The following is a 21,421-nucleotide window of genomic DNA, read 5'->3' as shown; positions in this document are numbered from 1 at the left end:
TATTATATTATATTATATTATCTATATATATAAAAAGAAGTTACATTTCCTTGGTAATCTTATAACTCAAGAACCGCCGAACCGATTAACACAAAAATTTCAGAGTTCTTTTCTATCTTTGAGGAGGTGGTTTGTGTGAAGTTTGATTGAAATCGGTGCAGCCGTTCCTGACATTTTATGTGAGTAATGGTTTCCTCTCATACGAAATGCCTGTAATATACTGTTTTTTTGAAATAATTTTCAATATTTCGCTATTACATTTAATTAGTAATATATTGTACTGAAAGAATGCCACGTGCAAGACGAGCAAACATTCTATATACATAAAAATAAGTTACATTCTCTTGGTAATATTATAACTCAAGAGCCGCCGAACCGATTAACACAAGAATTTTAGAGTTCTTTTCTATCTTTGAGGAGGTGGTTTGTGTGAAACTTGATTGAAATCGGTGCAGCCGTTCCTGACATTTTATGTGAGTAATGGTTTCCTCTCATACGAAATGCCTGTAATATACTGTTTTCTTGAAATAATTTTCAATATTTCGCTATTACATTTAATTAGTAATATATTGTACTGAAAGAATGCCACGTACAAGACGAGCAAACATTGGCAGACGCTTACTTCAATCAAATGCTACAGCATTAAATCGAAGATCACAAAGTGAAGAAGATCGTGTTCGACGAAATGAAGTGGAAACACAACGACACAAACGGAGAAATCAGTCGATTAATAGTGAAGCACCAAGAAACCGTCGTGGGCGTACGTCCGTTTTTGATATACATCAAATGGAACGTGAGTTACATATATAAAACCAAGCATATATATAAAACCAAGCATAGATGAATTCATTGCAAGTATAACTAAAGACAAAATGTAATACTAAACCTACTTCCGTTTTGTTTACAGAAATTATTATTAAATGCATAAATCAAAATTATTTTTCGGTCGCAATTCCAGGAATTGCAACCGTTCCAAAATTAACTAACTTTACTGTCCGCTTACAATAAATATTGTCAAATCAGCATTTCCGTTCCCACACGAAAATGTAATATTAATAAGTATTTTTCATAAACCAATGTAATTAGCAAATAAGAAAATAAAATTGTAATATACCGAGTAAGCAAATATATATACATATGTAAGCTTTGATTTTACCTGAAGTAAAACAATAAAGTCAGTATTGTTCCTCCCTTTCATCGGAGTAGTTTGTTGAATTGAATTAAATAAATAAATTTTAATAATCAAAAACAGAATTAGTTTTTTTTTACGCAACTTAACGGCAAAACACGTAAATGGCGCAGTCGGTAGGATCCTTTAAACAGTAAAAAAGGATCCAGTGAAACGAAATACGGGAAATAAAAATAATAAAAATAATTTTTTATAAACACCCAACCTAATCCTGCGAATCCGTAGCCAACTCAGGAGTTGACCGGACCCTCCAGGGTATAACTAAACATACGATAACTAAAACTAAAAAGAAAAAATAGTGCAGTGATCATTTAGGCAACTTGAACACCACTAAAAAAGAAAAAATAGTGCAGTGATCATTTAGGCAACTTGAACACCACTAAAAAGAAAAAATAGTGCAGTGAACATTTAGGCAACTTGAACACCACTAAACCGAAAAAATAGTGCAGTGAACATTTTTGCAACTTATACACCACTAAAATAAAAAAAAAAAAAAAATAATAATAATTGTTATAGTGCAGTGAATATTTATAATAGACACCACTACAACTTTTTTTTCTAAAACTGTATACTAAGAGACAACAAACATTCGACAAACGGAGAAGGATGGAAGAGCAGGCTCACATTGCTTCCGTCAGCGTGGCCGAAGAACTGGCCAGAAAAGATCAGCAATTGGAAAGCTTACGCCAAGCCTACCTAGATCTGCAACAGCAAACACACCAGTTACACACACCAACAGCACAACCTGGAACAACACCAAATACAGGACAACTGCAAAAGAGACAACATTTTTAAGATGATAAACCACATGCCAACTTTTACCGGTACAGGAGAAGGGACGGTCAACAGCTTTTTCAGCAGCATCGAATACCTGTTATCAACCATACAAGATGAAAATCTAAAAAAAGAAGCGGTCCGAACCATATTTTACAAAATAATCCAGGGGCAGGCGAAAGATACCATCATAAACATCCCCAACCCGGACAACTGGCAACAGATCAAGGAGACGTTGAAACTGAGGTATAGGCCAAGCGTGGAACCACACCAACTGTACAGGATGATAGCAAACTTAAAGGTGAATTCGGTGAGTGAGTTACTAATTGAAGTACAAAATATTAAATATAAGTCAGATGAACTGACCGTATATTATCAGAATGATCACTATATTGATTTGTCGAATATAGATAGCTTACTTGTAAATACAATTAAAGAAATGACACAAGGGACTCTATTAGATAAAATCTACGAAGAACGAATCATTAATGACATATTAAAAATATTGACCAAAAGGAGATTTGAAAATACATGCATTAGGCCAGAATACAGGAAATTTAAGACTAATGACGACAGGACATTTAGGCAAAATCGTCCTCAAAACAAGAATAACAATAACAACCAGGGACACTATCAACGAAATTATGTAGGACAAAGTTATTTTAGACAGAATACTGAACAGGCACGAAATAATAATAATAATAATGATAATTATAATAATTCAGGACGATTTAGAATTCAAAATAATTGGGATAATAACCCATCAGGCAACTTCCAGCGTTTCGGGCAGGTAGGACACCCTAGGCCAAATATCAATCAAAATAGATGGAATCAACCTAGGCAAAACCTAAACGAACCCATGGACGTTGATAATATAGAACGTTATGGTATACACAATATCCAGAGGGTCGGGCAGGTAGGACACCCTAGACCATGTTTCAGCCAAAATCGCTTGGAACAACCTAGGCAAAACCTAAACGCACCCATGGACGGAGGTCAATTTAAACGAACCCCTAATAATCAAAACCATTTTTTTTGGGAACAACCTCAGACTACTTACTCCACGTAAAGTTAACAATTAATAATAAAGAATATAATGCATTAATAGATACCGGTGCAAACATAAGTTTAATAGACAATGATATGAAAGAATTTAAGAAAATATTACTTACAAAACCAATTGAAATCAGTACAATAAATGGAAAGGATATAATAAGATATGAAGTGTTAACAGACGCACCTAAAGAATTTAACGTAAATGAAAATGCGAAAGTCAGGTGGAAAGCGACGAGATTGAAAGGACGAAAATACAAATTTATCATAGGCATTGATTTAATGAACTGCTTTAAAACAGTAATAAATCTAGAGGATGGTCACATATCCTTCAATAATAGAATAACAAATTTTACAGTAAACCCATATAAAAACATCCAAGTTTACACACTGGAAGGATCAAACTTTGACTGGGACAGAATTCAATTGAACCATTTGAATACAGAAGAATATAAAGAAGTAAGGGACATATTGAATAGATTCAAGAAATTTTTATGTACAAAATGCAAAGGAAAGGATATATCGCCAAGACACCAACGATGGATACTCAAACTAGGAGAGTACGATTGCGAAGTAGACTATATAAAAGGTAGAGAGAACAAAGTAGCGGATTTTCTCAGTAGAATAGAAAAAAGTGAAGATAATATTTTAAAATATGAAGATGATGACAGTTCCAATAGCATAAACCTAATTTCGCTCGATGGGGAGGAAGACAACGTAAGCATGGCAACAGTACATTCAGCAGAGGAGAATTTGGGTGATCATTTTGCAATTAAGGAAGAGATAGTGAACAAGTATAGAACTCAGATTATACTTACAAATAATAAAACAGAAGAGTTTAGAGAGATACACGGAAAAAGGATAATTTTTATTGCAGAATGTGATTTTGAACAAATGGGAGAAATTTTCAGAAGATATATTTTAAAAGGAAAAATTGGAATATTTTCGGAACTAACCGACCACAGCTATAACATAGTACAAGAAAAACTGATTAGTATGTATTCGAATGACAAACAAATTAATTTCACTAAGTGTACTACAAGGGCTAGAGATATAGAAACAGAAGTAGGAGCAGTCAAGCAAGTATCATTGTATCACGTTAGGGAAAGCATGCATTCAGGGATAATCGAAACATATAACCAACTTAAGAATAAAATTTACTATCCAAAACTCATGGAGGTAATTCAATTGGTGATTAATCAATGCGAGATATGCCAAGAAGTCAAGTACGATAGAAAACCAATAAAACCTAAATTTTTAGTCACAGAAACACCCTCAGACAAAAATGAGATCGTTCATATAGATACGTATGTAATGAAAAGGAATTATTTTATAACAGTAATAGACAAATTTTCCAAATTTGGGGCGGCATACCCGTTAAACGATAGAAACCACGTTACTCTTATCGAGCAATTAGAAGATCATTTTGCCAAAATAGGAAAACCAAAGAAAATAGTGGCAGACAATGAATTTAACACAATCCGAATAAAAGAATTTTTAGAAAAAGAGAACATTGAGTTACATCTAACTAAACCCAACAGTCACACGGGTAATGCAGACATAGAGCGTTTGCATAACACAATAGCCGAAAAATTCAGGATATTATATAAATTAGAGAAAAATATTCCAATAAAACAATTGATTCAAAAAGCAATTAGAAGTTATAATGAGCGTCACCACTTAAGCATTAAATGCACACCTAGTGACGTACATTTGGGAAAAATTGAAAATGGTACAGTGAAAAGGAATTTAGAGGAAAATAAAAGAAAAATAATTGAAAAATTAAACAGATTTAGGGAAGATTACAACGAAAGTAGGGAAGAAGGATTCATTAAGAACTACAAGGCAGTTAGGCATAAAGAACAACCTAAATATAAAAAATCCAAATTAGAGAGAGTGCATCATTGCAACATCAAACGGCCTCTTAAATTTATAGCTATGGATAATACTGACGATACTCTTATGGACACAACCGATTGAAGGAATAATGAATACCAAACGAATTACAGAACAAAAAGGATTTGTAGACATTTATATCAATAGTCAGGAAATAGTTCAGGAGACGGACATAATATTACATATCATAAATTTGCATGATATCAAAACCATTTTGGACAACATGACAGAAAATATAAAATTAATGAGGATTGATAATAAAGAAATGCTTAATTTAGAACTAAGTGACGCTAAAAATAATTTATTGACATTATTGCCAAGGCAAAATAGGCAAAGACGAGGATTAATTAATGGAATAGGAAGCATACAAAAATGGTTATTTGGGACTATGGACGACGAAGACAGACAAAACATACAAAAACAGTTGTTCAATATTGATGAAATTGTTAACAACAATAATCAACTAATTATAATTAATGACTATTTTAATATAACTATAAATCATTTAAAAATGGTAATATAATTACAAATGACAGATAAAAAATTCAAGAAGAACTAAATTCTATAAGTAAGTTTGTAGAAACAGAAAATAATAAAAGTAGGTATTTAGAGCAATTAAGTAATATACAACTAATAAAGAGTAGAATAGAGCATTTGCAAGATAATGTAATTTCTGCAAAACATGATTTGGTACATCCAAGTATTCTAACCAGTAACGAAATTAAAAAATACAATATCGATTATAATAAGTTGAAATATATACAGTGTGGTACAACATTTGTTAATGGGACATACTTAGTTTTAGGAGTAAAAATACCTAAAAATTTCATAATTGTTAAATTAAGAACTATTGTTCCACTACCCAATATTCACAATAACGAAATAGATGCTATTATAGAAAAAAGCTTCGAGTTTGAAAATAAAACATATAGATTTGAAGAAAATAAGCATTTAAAAGACTTAAAATTAAGCACTCATTGTATAATAAAAAATAACTGTCAACTAGTAAGTAACAAAGATTTTGAAATTATACAACTAGATATAGACACAATTATAATTAAGAATGCAATGAATGTCAGTGTTAATGAAACTTGTAATTCCGAAAAAGTTATGTTAAACGGAAACTATTTAATAAATTTCAGTAACTGTTCAATAAAAATTAAAGACTATTACTTTTCAAACACTATCGAAAATATAAAAGAAAAACAAATTATCGAAAATCCAAATAGAGATCAGAATTTTACACATAAATTATCCTTTCAAGAAATTGAATTACAGCAAAAAAATAATGTAAAGAATATTAAAGCGTTAGATTATCATACAAAATTAACATATGGATGTAACTTTTTTATAATAATTGTAGTACTTATTTTAATTGTGTTAATTCTGACTAAACATAAACAGATAAAAATAAAATTAAATAAAAGAATTCAGGAGAATTCTAATCTAAGGGAGGGAGAAGTTACATATATAAAACCAAGCATATATATAAAACCAAGCATAGATGAATTCATTACAAGTATAACTAAAGACAAAATGTAATACTAAACCTACTTCCGTTTTGTTTACAGAAATTATTATTAAATGCATAAATCAAAATTATTTTTCGGTCGCAATTCCAGGAATTGCAACCGTTCCAAAATTAACTAACTTTACTGTCCGCTTACAATAAATATTGTCAAATCAGCATTTCCGTTCCCACACGAAAATGTAATATTAATAAGTATTTTTCATAAACCAATGTAATTAGCAAATAAGAAAATAAAATTGTAATATACCGAGTAAGCAAATATATATACATATGTAAGCTTTGATTTTACCTGAAGTAAAACAATAAAGTCAGTATTGTTCCTCCCTTTCATCGGAGTAGTTTGTTGAATTGAATTAAATAAATAAATTTTAATAATCAAAAACAGAATTAGTTTTTTTTTTACGCAACTTAACGGCAAAACACGTAAATCGTGCGGCTTTCAATTACGATGCCACCATTGATTACAGCATGCATGCATACATTGGCCAAATGAAGGTAGAATGTATACATTGCAAAGCAATTAAATTCAGAAACGAAACGCCTGGTATGTGCTGTGCTGGTGGGAAAGTCAAATTGCCGGTGCTAGAACTTCCGCCAGAACCTTTGCATTCATTGGTTTTTGGCAATTCACCAACGTCGAAGCATTTCCTCTTAAACATTAAGAAATACAATTCATGCTTTCAAATGACATCTTTCGGAGCTACAAATATTATAAGAGATGGATTTATGCCGACGTTTAAGGTTATTACTTCGTTTGATGTGTTCGATGTTTTTAAATATTCAGATCCGTTATCTACATATATTACTCGAACTTTACAGATTCAAGGTCAAATATACCATAGAGCTGGGTCTTTACTACCATTCCCAGATGGTAACCATCAATTTTTGCAAATATATTTTATTGGTGATGAGAATCGTGAATTAGATCAGCGCTGTGCAATTTCGACGAATACGAGAAGATCAATCGTGAATGAATTGCAAACAATGTTCCGTCAACACAATGAATTGGTGAAATTGTTCAAAGTGGCACTCGATCTGATGCCCACCGATGGCCACAAAATCATAATAAAAGCCGATAAAACACCAATTGGGGAGCACGCCAGACGATTTAATGTACCAACGATTGATGAAGTAGCCATTGTTGTGGTTGATGAACAGTTTCGGCCACGAGATATTGTTTTGTATCGTAGAAATGAGCAATTACAACGTATTTCAGAACTCCATCGCCGTTATGATGCATTGCAATACCCCATTTTGTTTTGGAGAGGGGACGATGGCTATCATATCAACATACCAATGATAAATCCAACAACACATTTTATTTTTGTTTAAATATGATTTTTAAATAATTTTCATACGCTAATTAACTTTTACATTACAGGTCAAAAATCAACGAAAGCCGTCAGTGCGATGAATTTTTATTCGTATCGATTGATGATTCGCCCTCAAGAAAACAATTTTATTTTGCGATGCAATCAACTTTCGCATCAATATATCGTCGATATGTACGCCAAAATTGAAAGTGAGAGATTCAATTTCATCCGTCACAATCAAGCCCGAATGAGATCAGAGGAATACATACATTTGCGTGACGCAATAATCAATGATACAAATGTGAATGATATCGGCCGTTTAACAATTTTACCATCATCATATGTTGGTAGCCCACGTCATATGCATGAATATACGCAAGATGCGATGACATATGTACGAAATTATGGGCGACCGGATCTATTCATCACATTTACATGTAATCCGAAGTGGGTCTATGTGTCTGATTGTTTATTTGATGGTCAGGTGCCAAAAGATCGGCATGACATAACGGCCCGTGTATTTCAACAATAATTGAAAAAATTAATGGATCTGATTGTCAAACTCCGTGTATTTGGAGAAGTGCGGTGCTTTATGTATACCATAGAGTGGCAAAAAAGGGGCTTACTTCACGCACATATCTTGATTTGGTTGGTACACAAAATAACACCTGATATGATTGATACTGTCATATCGGCCGAAATTCCAGATCAAACCATCGACCCAGGATTATTCGAAGTTGTCACAAAAAATTTGATTCACGGTCCCTGTGGTGATATTAATCGAAATTCTCCCTGTATGATTGATGGCAAATGTTCGAAACGTTTTCCAAAACAAATGATTGCTGAAACAATTACAGGAGATGATGGATATCCACAGTATCGTCGACGATCAACTGAAGACAACGGTAAATCAACTGTAATTAAACTTCAAAATCAAGACGTTGAAATCGATAACCGGTGGATAGTTCCGTACTCACCGATACTGTCAAAAATGTTCAACGCTCACATAAATGTAGAATATTGCAATTCTGTAAAATCAATCAAATATATTTGCAAGTATGTGAATAAGGGCAGCGATATGGCTGTTTTTGGAGTGGCTCCTGAAAATAGTTATGATGAAATTTTACAGTATCAAATGGGGCGCTATATTAGTACCAATGAAGCTGTATGGCGTATTTTATCGTTTCTAATTCATGACAGACATCCGGTTGTTGTACATTTGTCAGTTCATCTTGAAAACGGCCAACGTGTTTACTTCACTGCTGCAAATGCCGCACAAAGAGCAGTAGAACCACGAGCAACTACACTGACAGCTTTTTTCCAGTTATGTGAAACGGATGAATTTGCCAGGACTTTGCTATATTCGGAAGTGCCACACTATTTCACATGGAATGCACCAACAAAAAAATTTCAACGTCGCAAACAAGGCACATCTGTTGATGGTTATCCAGGTATTTTTCAAACAGATGCTTTGGGACGCATTTATACAGTTAGTCCAGCTAATATTGAATGTTTTTACTTGCGACTTTTGTTGTTTTGTTGTCACCAATTGCATTTGCTGGAAGATGATACGCATTGGGATTCTACGCTTCGTGATGCATCAATTTCATCTCCACCAAATCAAATTCGTATGTTATTTGCGATCATAATATCAACATGTTTTCCATCAAATCCACTGGAATTGTGGAATAAATACAAAGATTTTATGGCTGAAGACATTTTGATTCGACTTCAACATCGTTCAAATGATCCTGCATTGCTGCTGACATTGGAAATGTATAATGAAGCCTTGATAATGATCGAAGATTTGTGCCTTACTATTGCAAATAAAGCATTAGGGCAATTAGGATTGACTCAACCAAATCGTCCAATGCATGATTTATTTGAACGAGAATTGCAACGCGAACAGCAATTCGATCGTGATGAATTGCGTGCGTTCGTACAAACGTATACTCCACAATTAAATGATCAACAAAAAGATGCATATGACAAAGTGATGCAAGCTGTCAATGACAACACTGGTGGATTGTATTTTTTGGATGCACCTGGCGGCACTGGAAAAATATTTTTGATATCATTGATATTAGCAACGGTTCGGTCGGAACGAAAAATCGCATTGGCACTTGCTTCTTCCGGTATTGCAGCTACATTACTTGATGGCGGCCACACAGCACATTCCGCCTTGAAATTGCCATTGAACATGCAAGCAATTGAAACACCAACATGCAATATTTCAAGGAGTTCTGGAATGGCTAAAGTCTTGCAACAAACATCGATTATTTTATGGGACGAATGTCCAATGGCCCATAAAAAATCTTTGGAAGCCTTAAGTCGAACATTGCAAGATTTGAGACAGAGTCAACAGCTGTTTGGCGGTGCATTAATATTGTTATCTGGTGATTTTCGTCAAACGTTGCCTGTTATTCCGAGATCAACACCAGCTGATGAAATTAATGCATGTTTGAAAAGTTCATTTTTGTGGGCACACGTACAAAGGCTTTCGTTGACAACCAACATGCGTGTGCGTCTTCAAAATGATTCATCAGCACGTGAGTTTTCAAAGAAATTGCTGAAGATTGGCGATGGAAAAATTGCAAGTGATCAAAATGGGTTTATCATGTTACCGAATAATTTTTGCATAATTGTATCATCAAAAGAAGAACTCATTGATCGCGTTTTCCCAAATATTGTTCAAAATTATAATAACCATGATTGGTTACGAGAACGTGCAATTTTAGCACCAAAAAATATCAATGTCAACGAAATCAATTTCCACATCCAGGAAAAATTGCCAGGTGATTCGGTAACATATAAATCCATTGATACTGCTATGAATAATGAAGACGCAGTCAATTATCCGGCCGAATTTTTAAATTCTTTGGAACCACCAGGCATGCCACCGCATAATTTGAATTTGAAAGTTGGTTCATCGATTACACTTCTCCGAAATCTTAATGCACCGAAACTTTGTAATGGGACGAGACTTTCAGTGAAGAAATTGATGCCAAATTTAATTCAAGCAACAATTCTCACCGGCAAAGCAAAAGGTGAAATTGTACCAATACCACGCATCCCATTAATACCAACGGACATGCCATTCGAATTTAAACGTCTTCAATTTCCTGTTCGGCTATCTTTTGCTATGACCGTAAACAAAGCCCAAGGGCAAACGCTCCAGGTGTGTGGAGTTAATTTAGAGGAAACCTGCTTTTCCCACGGCCAACTATACGTTGCATGTTCGAGAGTTGGAGCGCCACAAAATTTGTTTATTTATGCACCACAAAATAAAACAAAAAATGTTGTGTATACAATTGTATTAAATTAAACGTTGCTTTTCTTTATCAGAAATAAAAATAAAAATTATTTAATTTTATTTTGCAATCAATTTTTTATCGAATTGCAAGTCATTTTGGACGAAAATATAATAAAAAATTGAATGCTCCAGGAGGAACTGGAAAAACATTTTTAACTTAATTTATTTTAGCTTAATTTATTTAGCGTAAAAAATTGAAATGGATATTAAAGAATCAAAGTTTAATTACAAGTGTTTATCGGCTCTTTCACCTTACCTGTATATAGGTGACCACCACAATCAAATTTTAAAAAAGTACAGAAAAGGCTATTGTGACTAATTCAACTGTTTAAACATTTTACAAGTTCTATAAAGAAAACTTAATATGAAAAATTTTTTGCGATATAAAAAAAAACATTTTATGTATGGTGGTGCGAAGCCCACTGGCTAATGCTAGTATTATATTATATTATATTATATTATATTATATTATATTATATTATATTATATTATATTATATTATATTATATTATATTATATTATATTATATTATATTATATTATATTATATTATATTATATTATATTATATTATATTATATTATATTATATTATATTATATTATATTATATTATATTATATTATATTATATTATATTATATCTTATATATAAAATAAAGTCAACTTTTTGTGTGTGTTCGCTAACCGGCCGTGTCTTTGCACCGAATTAAACCAAACTTACACACATTGTTAAGCAGGTATTGAAGATGGTTGACGTATAGTTTGGATGCCTATTGGTGGATAGGGCTCGAGATATAGGTCAAAACGTGGACCCGGGTAACCTTCGGATGTGTATGTACAATATGGGTATCAAATGGAAGCTGTTGGTGAATGCTTTAGTTCAGAGTATTTTTCATGCCGCTCCGTGACTAGGGTCTCGAGATAGAGACCAAAACGTGGAGCCTAGAATGTGTTTGTACAATATGGATATCAAATGGAAGCCGTTATTGAATGCTTTAGTTCAGAGTATTTTTCATGCCGCTCCGTGACTAGGGTCTCGAGATAGAGACCAAAACGTGGAGCCTAGAATGTGTTTGTACAATATGGATATCAAATGGAAGCTGTTGGTGAATGCTTTAGTTCAGAGTATTTTTCATGCCGCTACGTGACTAGGGTCTCGAGATAGAGACCAAAACGTGGAACCTAGAATGTGTATGTACAATATGGATATCAAATTGAAGCTGTTGGTGAATGCTTTAGTACAGAGTATTTTTTATGCCGCTCCGTGACTAGGGTCTCGAGATAGAGACCCAAACGTGGAGCCTAGAATGTGTTTGTACAATATGGATATCAAATGGAAGCTGTTGGTGAATGCTTTAGTTCAGAGTATTTTTCATGCCGCTCCGTGACTAGGGTCTCGAGATAGAGACCAAAACGTGGAGCCTAGAATGTGTTTGTACAATATGGATATCAAATGGAAGCTGTTGGTGAATGCTTTAGTTCAGAGTATTTTTCATGCCGCTCCGTGACTAGGGTCTCGAGATAGAGACCAAAACGTGGAGCCTAGAATGTGTTTGTACAATATGGATATCAAATGGAAGCTGTTGGTGAATGCTTTAGTTCAGAGTATTTTTCATGCCGCTACGTGACTAGGGTCTCGAGATAGAGACCAAAACGTGTAGCCTAGAATGTGTATGTACAATATGGATATCAAATTGAAGCTGTTGGTGAATGCTTTAGTACAGAGTATTTTTCATGCCGCTCCGTGGCTAGGGTCTCGAGATAGAGACCAAAACGTGGAGCCTAGAATGTGTTTGTACAATATGGATATCAAATTGAAACTGTTGGTGAATGCAGAGTATTTTTCATGCCGCTCCGTGACTAGGGTCTCGAGATAGAGACCAAAACGTGGAGCATAGAATGTGTATGTACAATATGGATATCAAATGGAAGCTGTTGGTGAATAATGTTATCGAAGCAACTATTTTAATTGGCAAATTCAAGAATGAAGCTGTTCTAATACCAAGAATTCCAATGATTCCACCTGAATGGCCATTTGAATTCAAGAGTTTGCAACTGCCCATTCGTTTAGCATTTGCAATAACTATCAATAAATCACAAGGGCAAGCTTTAGAAATATGCGGAATGAATTTAGAAGAACCAGTATTCACCCATGGTCAACTATACGTTGGCTGTTCACGTGTTGGGAAGCCAACAGCATTATATATTTACTCAAAAACAAATAGAAAAACAAAAAATATTGTTTATGCCAAAGCGCTTGAATAAAGAATAAAGAAATAAATCATATGAAAACCATATCTTTTCTGTTCTAAACCATATCTATTCTATTTTAGTGTGCCCAGCGAAGCGGGCGGGGTTTGCTAGTTATATTATATTATATTATTTTATATTATATTATATAATATTATATTATATTATATTATATTATATTATATTATATTATATTATATTATATTATATTATATTATATTATATTATATTATATTATATTATATTATATTATATTATATTATATTATATTATATTATATTATATTATATTATATTATATTATATTATATTATATTATATTATATTATATTATATTATATTATATTATATTATATTATATTATATTATATTATATTATATTATATTATATTATATTATATTATATTATATTATATTATATTATATTATATTATATTATATTATATTTATATTATATTATATTATATTATATTATATTATATTATATTATATTATATTATATTATATTATATTATATTATATTATATTATAGTATATTATATTATATTATATTATATTATATTATATTATATTATATTATATTATATTATATTATATTATATTATATTATATTATACCAGCTAATTTGCTCCACTTTATTCACCTTCTTAAATACAACCTTTTGTAAGGGAGTGTCAAAAATCGAATGTCACTAGTGAGCAAACCTTTAATAATTGAATCATGATGTTTACAGGCGACGTAGCAGCAGTCACTGGTAGTAGTGGCTCCTGTCTCTTCGATTTGCTTTTCGCATTTTTTGTGTTCCTTGCATGACACTCACATGCAAGAACACAAGCACTAAGGTCTTTCACCTCAGCGGTTAGCTGTACAAGAGCAGAGGAGACATCAACCGATTGATGTTTTCGTAACTCCTTTACTTCTACACACAATTCACTTATTTGCGAAATCAGCAACTGCTTATCCACTTTGAGAGAGCTAATTGCAGCCATCGCACGAGTATTTTCTGATTTCAGAGCAGCAATTTCTCTGATAATTGTTTTCAGACTGATATCTAATTTGTTTACGTCATCAGCTAATGTTGATTTCGGTAGTTGTTGATGTGGTGATAACTGTGCACTTAGATTAGCTGGATTCACAGGTACATTATCAGCAGTGGCAATTTCGTAATCCAGGTTGATGGGAGTTGATGGTGCTCGAAGGGATTGACGTCGAACAGCGGCACACTTATCACAGATAAATTCTAAGTCAACAGGTTGTAGGTTGACACAATTTAAATGAAAAAGATCATTGCACTTGTCGCACTGCACTTTCTCTTGTGTACGCTCAACTTTGTTGGCACATAGACACGGCATTTTTAGTTCGGATTAATATGCAATAGGCAAAAAGAATAAGTGTGATAAACTAGAGTCACTGTCTCATAAAGAAAATTACACAATTTCTAATTTATGATGGTTTAGGTTCATATTTAAAACTTCGATAGCGGAGCAATCAAAAACACGACCGTTTACGTTTGCATGCACTTTATTAAAAACAAACGCCTGCCGGCGAACATCGTGGAAGATACAATCAACCAACTTCAAGCAACGAGGTTGCAATTGTTATATCTGGAGATGAATTTCAACCAAGAGATATTGTTTTGCAAAGAAGAAATGATACACTGCAACGTGTTAATGATACGCATCGAAAATATGATGCATTACAATATCCTCTTATGTTCTGTCGTGGTGAAGATGGTTATTCGATTGATATAAAACAAATAAATCCAGCAAATGGTCAAGAAACAAATAAAACTGTAAGCACAATGAATTATTATGCATACAGAATCATGATAAGAGAAAATCAAGAGAATCACATTTTAAAATGTCGTAAATTATTTCATCAGTATATTGTTGACATGTATGCGAAAATAGAAACAGAACGATTGAATTACATTAGATTCAACCAAAGAAAATTACGCTGTGACGAATACATACATTTACGAGATGCAATTAACAACAATACCAACGTTAATAACATTGGTCAAATGGTAATATTACCTTCATCGTATACAGGCAGTCCAAGGCATATGCATGAATACGCCCAAGATGCAATGTGTTATGTCAGAAATTATGGTCGACCCGACTTATTCATAACTTTCACATGCAATCCGAAATGGGATGATATTAAGAATCATTTATATACTGGGCAATCAGCTACTGATAGACATGACATTACTGCAAGAGTGTTTAGACGAAAGCTACAGTCTCTAATGGATTTCATTGTAAAACATAAAGTTTACGGAGATGTACAATGTTTCATGTATTCTGGGTAATGGCAAAAAAGAGGCTTGCCTCATGCGCATATTTTGATTTGGTTGAAACAAAAACTAACCACAGATAAAATTGATCATATTATATGTGCTGAAATTCCAGATATAAATGAAGATCCAGAATTACATACTACTGTAACCAAAAACATGATTCATGGACCGTGTGGTACGTTAAATCAAAATTCTCCATGTATGGTTGATGGTAAATGTTCAAAAAACTACCCAAGGCAATTAATTGCTGAAACAATGACTGGAAATGATGGATATCCATTGTACCGTAGAAGATCACCAGAAGATAATGGAAAAACAGTCACTGTGAAAATAAATAATCAAGATGTGGAGATCGATAACCGTTGGATAGTTCCGTATTCCAAATTATTATCGAAAACATTTAACGCACATATAAATGTTGAATATTGTAACTCCGTAAAATCCATCAAATACATATGCAAATATATCAATAAAGGAAGTGACATGGCAGTATTTGGAGTTGTAAATCGAAATGATGAAATTACTAATTACCAAATGGGAAGATAAATTAGTAGCAACGAAGCAGTTTGGAGAATATTATCATTTCCGTTTCATGATCGCCATCCAGCTGTTATTCAGTCGTCAGTCCATTAAGAAAATGAGCAAAGTGTTTATTTCACTGAAAATACTGCTCAAAAAATGGCCGAACGACCACCAGCAACAACACTAACTGCATTAAGTATTATACTTGGAATGCATCAAGGTCCGGGGTACGAAGGCAACGAGGAATACCTGTAGATGGATATCCAGGTGTTCATTTGGGTGATGCAATCGGACGACTTTACACTGTGCATCCAAGTAAAGTGGAATGTTTCTATTTACGTTTACTCTTAGTTGATATTCCCGGCCCCAGATCGTTCGAAAGTTTGAAAGGAGTTAATGGTCATTTTTGTTGTACTTATCAGCAAGCATGCAAAGAATTGAATTTGCTTGAAAATGATAATCAGTGGGATGCAACTCTTATGGATGCATGTGCAACAAGTTCTCCACACCAAATAAGAACACTATTTGCCATCATTATTGCTACATGTTTCCCAGCAAACCCAAAAGAATTGTGGAGTACTTACCAAGAATACATGACAGAAGATATCCTTCATCAAGTACGTCGCATTACTGCAAATCCAAATTAGAGTTATACAGATGAATTATATAATGAGGTATTAATTAAAATCGAAGAATTTTGCCTGATGATTGCAAATAAAACTCTGAGTGAGTTAGGTATGATCGCACCAAATCGTCCGATTCATGATGCATACAATGCAGAATTAAAACGTGAAAAAGAATATGATCGAAATGATCTGAACACATTTGTAACAACAAACCTACCAAAATTAAACACGGAACAAAGGCAGGCATATGACAATGTTGCAAATGAAAGAGGAGGAATATTCTTCTTAGATGCACCAGGTGGGACTGAAAAAACGTTTTTGTTGTCGTTAATTTTGGCCACCATTCGATCACAGAATAATATTGCATTGGCTTTGGCATCATCTGGAATAGCGGCAACTTTATTGAACTGCGGTCGCACTGCACATTCTGCATTAAAGTTACCATTAAATATGCTAGTAAATGAAGAACCAACTTGCAACATTTCTAAAAATTCTGGAATGGGAAAGGTTTTACAAACATGTAAAATTATTGTATGGGATGAATGTACGATGGCTCATAAAAAATCACTGGAAACCTTAAATAGAACACTGAAAGAATTTCGAAATAACACAAACATATTTGGTGGTGCAGTAATTCTATTGGCCGGTGATTTTCGACAAACTTTGCCTGTTATTCCCAAATCAACAGCAGCTGATGAATTGAGAGCGTGCCTTAAATCTTCTAATCTATGGAGATGTGTTCAAAAACTCACATTAACTACTAATGTTCATGTGCAGTTACAGAATGATCCAAGAGCTGCTGAATTTTCCGAACATTTGTTGCAAATTGGAAATGGACGAAAGCCAATTGATAAGAATACAGGCATGATCACACTTCCAACTAATTTTTGTGCCGTAACAGAATCAAGAGTACAATTAGTGCAAAATGTATTCCCCAATATTGCACAAAACTATCGAAATCAAGATTGGCTAAGCGAGAAAGCTATTATATAATATTAGCTGCCAAAAATGTCGATGTCAAGGAAATCAATGCCAGTATTTTGACTCAAATTCCAGATGAAGTTGTCACCTATAAATCAATTGATTCAATCACTAATCCGGACGATGTAGTGAATTATCCAATTGAATTTTTGAATTCACTTAATATGCCTGGCTTGCCACCACATCGTTTGCAATTAAAAGTCGGCGCAGTGATCATTATGTTGCGAAATATCAATCAGCCGAAACTATGCAATGGGACAAGATTAGCTGTGAAACGGACAATGAACAATGTAATTGAAGCAACAATTTTGAAAGGCCAATTTAAAGGTAAAGATATTTTGATTCCGCGCATTCGAATGATTTCAACAGATTTGCCTTTTAATTTTGAGCGACTTCAATTTCCCTTTCGCCTTGCTTTTGCTATTACAATCAATAAGTCTCAAGGTCAAACACTTCAATTATGTGGAATTGACCTAACTTATCCATGCTTTGGACATGGGCAACTGTATGTAGGATGTTCTCGAGTAGGGAAACCATCGTTACTTTATATTTATACACCGCATGAAAATAAAACCAAAAATTTTGTGTATCAGAAGGCTTTAGAATAAGTTGTTAGTTTACAATCATTAGAGTAAGTCACTAAAATAAATAAAACATTGTTATTCGAATAAGTCACAAAATAATGGCCGAGCATGAATTAAATGATGAAACAAGAAAAAAACAAAGAACCCTTTTCATTTATATTTTTCTTTCCCCCAGCGAAGCGGGTGAGGGTCCGCTAGTATAATCTTATATATAAAATAAAGTCAACTTTTTGTGTGTGTTCGCTAACCGGCCATGTCTTTGCACCGAATTAAACCAAACTTACACACATTGTTAAGTAGGTATTGAAGATGGTTTACGTATAGTTGAATTGAATGAATTTGAAGAGGTCGAGCCAAGGAGCACCAGGAGATTTGGTGGCTCCTAAAACACTCAGGCTAAAAAGCCCATTGTATTTAAAGCTCTGGAAAGGGGGTAGATAGTCAAGGAGGGAGGGAGAAAAGTATCAGAGAAAGAGATAGGAAAGAATAGAGACAGAGATAGAGATAGTTAGCCCTGTAAGAATTTTCCAGATTCTTTGGCGAATCTGTAAATATCCTCCAGTTTTAGAGAACGAATATCACTCATTCCCATGACATCGGAACCCAATACCCGTAGTCGCGCTCTAGCAAAGGCAGGACACTCACAGAGAAAGTGCTCAGTGCTATCCGCCTCCTCCAAGCAGGACAGGCATACCGGGTCCTCGGTGATTCCAATGGTGGTCATATGCTGACCCCATGGGTTGTGTCCTGTAATGATGCCGACCATCAACCGAATGTCTTTCCTTCTAAGTTTTAGTAGAAAGTTTGACAGTTTTCTGTTCGGACTTGTCACAAAACACTTTGCAGTTCTGCAGCGTTCTAGACCGGACCATCGCTCTTTATGTAGATTGCCTACATAGTCGTTGATCCAATTCTTGATTCCTGCGGGACTGATTCCGATTATTGGCTCTGGCCCCTGTGGGGGCACCGCTGATCCACGGTTGGCCAATTCGTCGGCTATTTCGTTTCCTTGAACACCGGAGTGTCCTGAAACCCATATAAGTACAAGCCTGTTTTGTCTTGAGACAGAATTAAGCTTCTTCTTACATTCTTGAACAATCTTCGAGGTTTGCTTCGCGTTCTCTAGGGCCTTCAATGCAGCCTGACTGTCACTGAAGACTCCAATCTGTTTCCCGCTCCATCTCCTCTCGATTATCCATTCGGCTACTTTTAGGATGACAAAAACTTCTGTTTGAAAAACAGTTGCCATTCCCCCCATAGCATAGTGATACTTATAACTATCGTTTAAGTACCATCCGGCTCCAGACCCTATTTCAGTCTTGGACCCATCGGTAAAGAAAATATCCGTCAAATCTCCCTGCATGCATTCTGGATTGCTCCATTGCTCACGCAATGGAAATCTGACATCAAATTTCCTTCCGAATGAAACTGTGGGTATCAGGTCATCTTTAGGTGCCAAAAACAGTGGATACTGCTCCGACAGCAACTTAAAGATTTCTCTGTGTCCCGTAGTTCCATCTTCGTGCCAAAAACCATATTTATGGAGTCTACACATTGCTTTTATTGCTTCCTGTTGTATCTTAAGATCCAGGGGGAGCAAATTAAGCATAGCATTTAGGGCATCACCAGAGGTTGTACTCATGGCACCCGTGATGCATAAACATACACTTCTTTGCAGCCTGTATAGTTCCCGGATTGTGGACTTAATCATGCTCCGTCGCCACCAGACCACAGAAGCGTAAGTGATGATTGGTCTGATAAGTGCCGTGTACATCCATAGGACCACAGCAGGTTTCAGACCCCAAGTTTTGCCAAAGGCTCTACGGCATTGCTGAAAAATCTTCAATGCACGATTCACCTTCAGTGAAACGTGTGTCTCCCAGGTCAGCTTCTTATCCAAGATTACTCCTAGATATTTAACTTCGTTGGAAAGACCAAGTGTCACACCTTTCAGTGTTGGAAGACTGAGTCCATCCAATTTCCGTTTTCTCGTAAACAAGACTATGGTTGTTTTGTTCGGATTAACGGAAAGACCTTGTCTCATGCACCAATCATCGATTTTGTCAAGGACTCTCTGCGCTTTCGTGCAAAGCCTCCTTAAGTATTTATCCGATGTTAGCGCACAGACGTCGTCCGCATATGCTTGGACGTGAAAGCCGAGTTCCTGCATCTCCGCTAATAGGGAGTCTACGACGAAGCACCACAGCAGCGGAGAAAGAACACCCCCTTGGGGACATCCTTGCTTGGCCCTGACTGTGATTTGCTCGTCGTCGCTGCCACCAGCGGTTAACAGCCTCTCAGAGAGCATGGAGTATATCCATTTTATAATGGCTTGATTAACTCTGTGTCGTTCGGCAGAAGAACATATCGAGCCGAAAGTGGCATTATCAAAAGCCCCCTCAATGTCCACGAACACGCCCATTGTGTATTCGTCAGCTTCCAGCCCAGCTTCAATCTTGCTAACAAGATCGTGTAAGGCTGATTCACATGATTTTCCATTCTGGTAAGCGTGTTGATTTCTACTAAGTGGACTTCTCGGCAATACCACCACTCGAATATGTTTCTCCACCACTCGTTCCAGACTTTTCAACATGAACGATGTCAAACTGATTGGTCTAAAACTTTTTGCTAGAGAATAGTCATCTTTTCCTTCTTCTTCTTCTTAATTGGCGCGATAACCGCTTACGCGATTTTGGCCGAGTTTAACAAAGCGCGCCAGTCGTTTCTTTCTCTTGCTAACCGGCGCCAGTTGGACACACCAAGTGAAGCCAAGTCCTTCTCCCCCTGATCTTTCCAACGCAGAGGAGGCCTTCCTCTTCCTCTGCTACCACCAGCTGGTACCGCATCGAATACTTTTAAAGCCGGAGCGTTTGTATCCATTCGGACGACATGACCCAGCCAACGAAGCCGCTGGATCTTTATTCGCTGCGCTATGTCTATGTCGCCGTAAAGCTCATACAGCTCATCGTTCCATCGTCTGCGATATTCGCCATTGCCAACGTGCAAAGGTCCAAAAATCTTACGCAGAATCTTTCTCTCGAACACTCCAAGCGTCGCTTCATCGGATGTTGTCATCGTCCAAGCTTCTGCGCC

At 35.0% G+C, this 21,421-nt stretch overlaps 1 protein-coding gene and 1 pseudogene across 1 annotated transcript; both read left to right on the top strand.

The window, feature by feature from the left end:
- Window positions 1–582: 582 nt before the first annotated feature.
- Window positions 583–7,105, top strand: LOC129250628 (uncharacterized; annotated as a pseudogene).
- Window positions 7,106–8,429: 1,324 nt separating this feature from the next.
- On the top strand, window positions 8,430–14,058 carry LOC129250627 (uncharacterized). Its single transcript, XM_054890234.1, has 2 exons — window positions 8,430–10,934; window positions 14,050–14,058. Exons 1-2 carry the CDS (start codon window positions 8,430–8,432, stop codon window positions 14,056–14,058), a joined length of 2,514 nt encoding a protein of 837 aa, XP_054746209.1.
- The last annotated feature ends 7,363 nt before the right edge of the window (window positions 14,059–21,421 follow it).

This window comes from Anastrepha obliqua, chromosome 6, assembly GCF_027943255.1.
Source record: "Anastrepha obliqua isolate idAnaObli1 chromosome 6, idAnaObli1_1.0, whole genome shotgun sequence".
In the NCBI taxonomy this organism is placed as follows: domain Eukaryota; kingdom Metazoa; phylum Arthropoda; class Insecta; order Diptera; family Tephritidae; genus Anastrepha; species Anastrepha obliqua.
The sequence above is the reverse complement of the archived record's forward strand: the minus strand, read 5'-3'. Positions and strand labels throughout refer to the sequence as shown.

Excerpts from the sequence above, each read along its gene's own strand:
- LOC129250627 (XM_054890234.1), top strand. The coding sequence starts at position 8,430 with ATGATTGATACTGTCATATCGGCCGAAATTCCAGATCAAACCATCGAC.